The 449-nt window shown below is 68.4% G+C and overlaps 1 protein-coding gene across 1 annotated transcript in view; it reads right to left on the bottom strand.

The window, feature by feature from the left end:
* Nucleotides 1-449, bottom strand: part of VAV2 (vav 2 guanine nucleotide exchange factor) — a 78,952-nt gene that overhangs the window by 8,595 nt on the left and 69,908 nt on the right. Inside the window, exon 21 of the mRNA XM_014544219.1 lies at nucleotides 93-155. Coding sequence (XP_014399705.1) covers nucleotides 93-155 — 63 coding nt within the window. The remainder of the gene's footprint in view (nucleotides 1-92; nucleotides 156-449) is intronic.

Below are 449 nucleotides of genomic sequence, written 5' to 3'. Positions count from 1 at the left end.
GGGCAGCTCCTGGTGCCGGGCCCTTTCCGGGTTTCTAACACCCATGATGGAACGCAACCCCCACTGGCCGGGTCCTTCAAACAGGAGGGCACCCTGCCCTGGGCCCGCCCGTCTTCTCTGGGTGCAGAGGACTTCCTGGTCTGCACCAGCCGCCCCTGGAGCAGAGGGAAGGGCACGGTCAGGGCCGAGGGCCTGGCTGGGCGGGGGTGTGTGTGTGGGGGGGGGATGCTCACTGTTCCCCAGGGACAGGGACGGGGAAGGCCATTCCCAAGACGCATGTGACGGCATCACCTCCCGCCGTGACCTCCGCTGACCTCCTAACCCTTCTGGGCAGGAGGGGGGCCTCCCCACGTCACAGAGGAGAACGCTGAGCCCACGGAAGGTAGGCAGCTTGCTCCCAGCTGGGACAGGCCCCGCCTCCCGGCCGCTGCTCCCTCTCATCCCCACAG

This window comes from Myotis brandtii, unplaced genomic scaffold (genome assembly GCF_000412655.1).
Source record: "Myotis brandtii unplaced genomic scaffold, ASM41265v1 scaffold357, whole genome shotgun sequence".
NCBI lineage: Eukaryota > Metazoa > Chordata > Mammalia > Chiroptera > Vespertilionidae > Myotis > Myotis brandtii.
The sequence above is the reverse complement of the archived record's forward strand: the minus strand, read 5'-3'. Positions and strand labels throughout refer to the sequence as shown.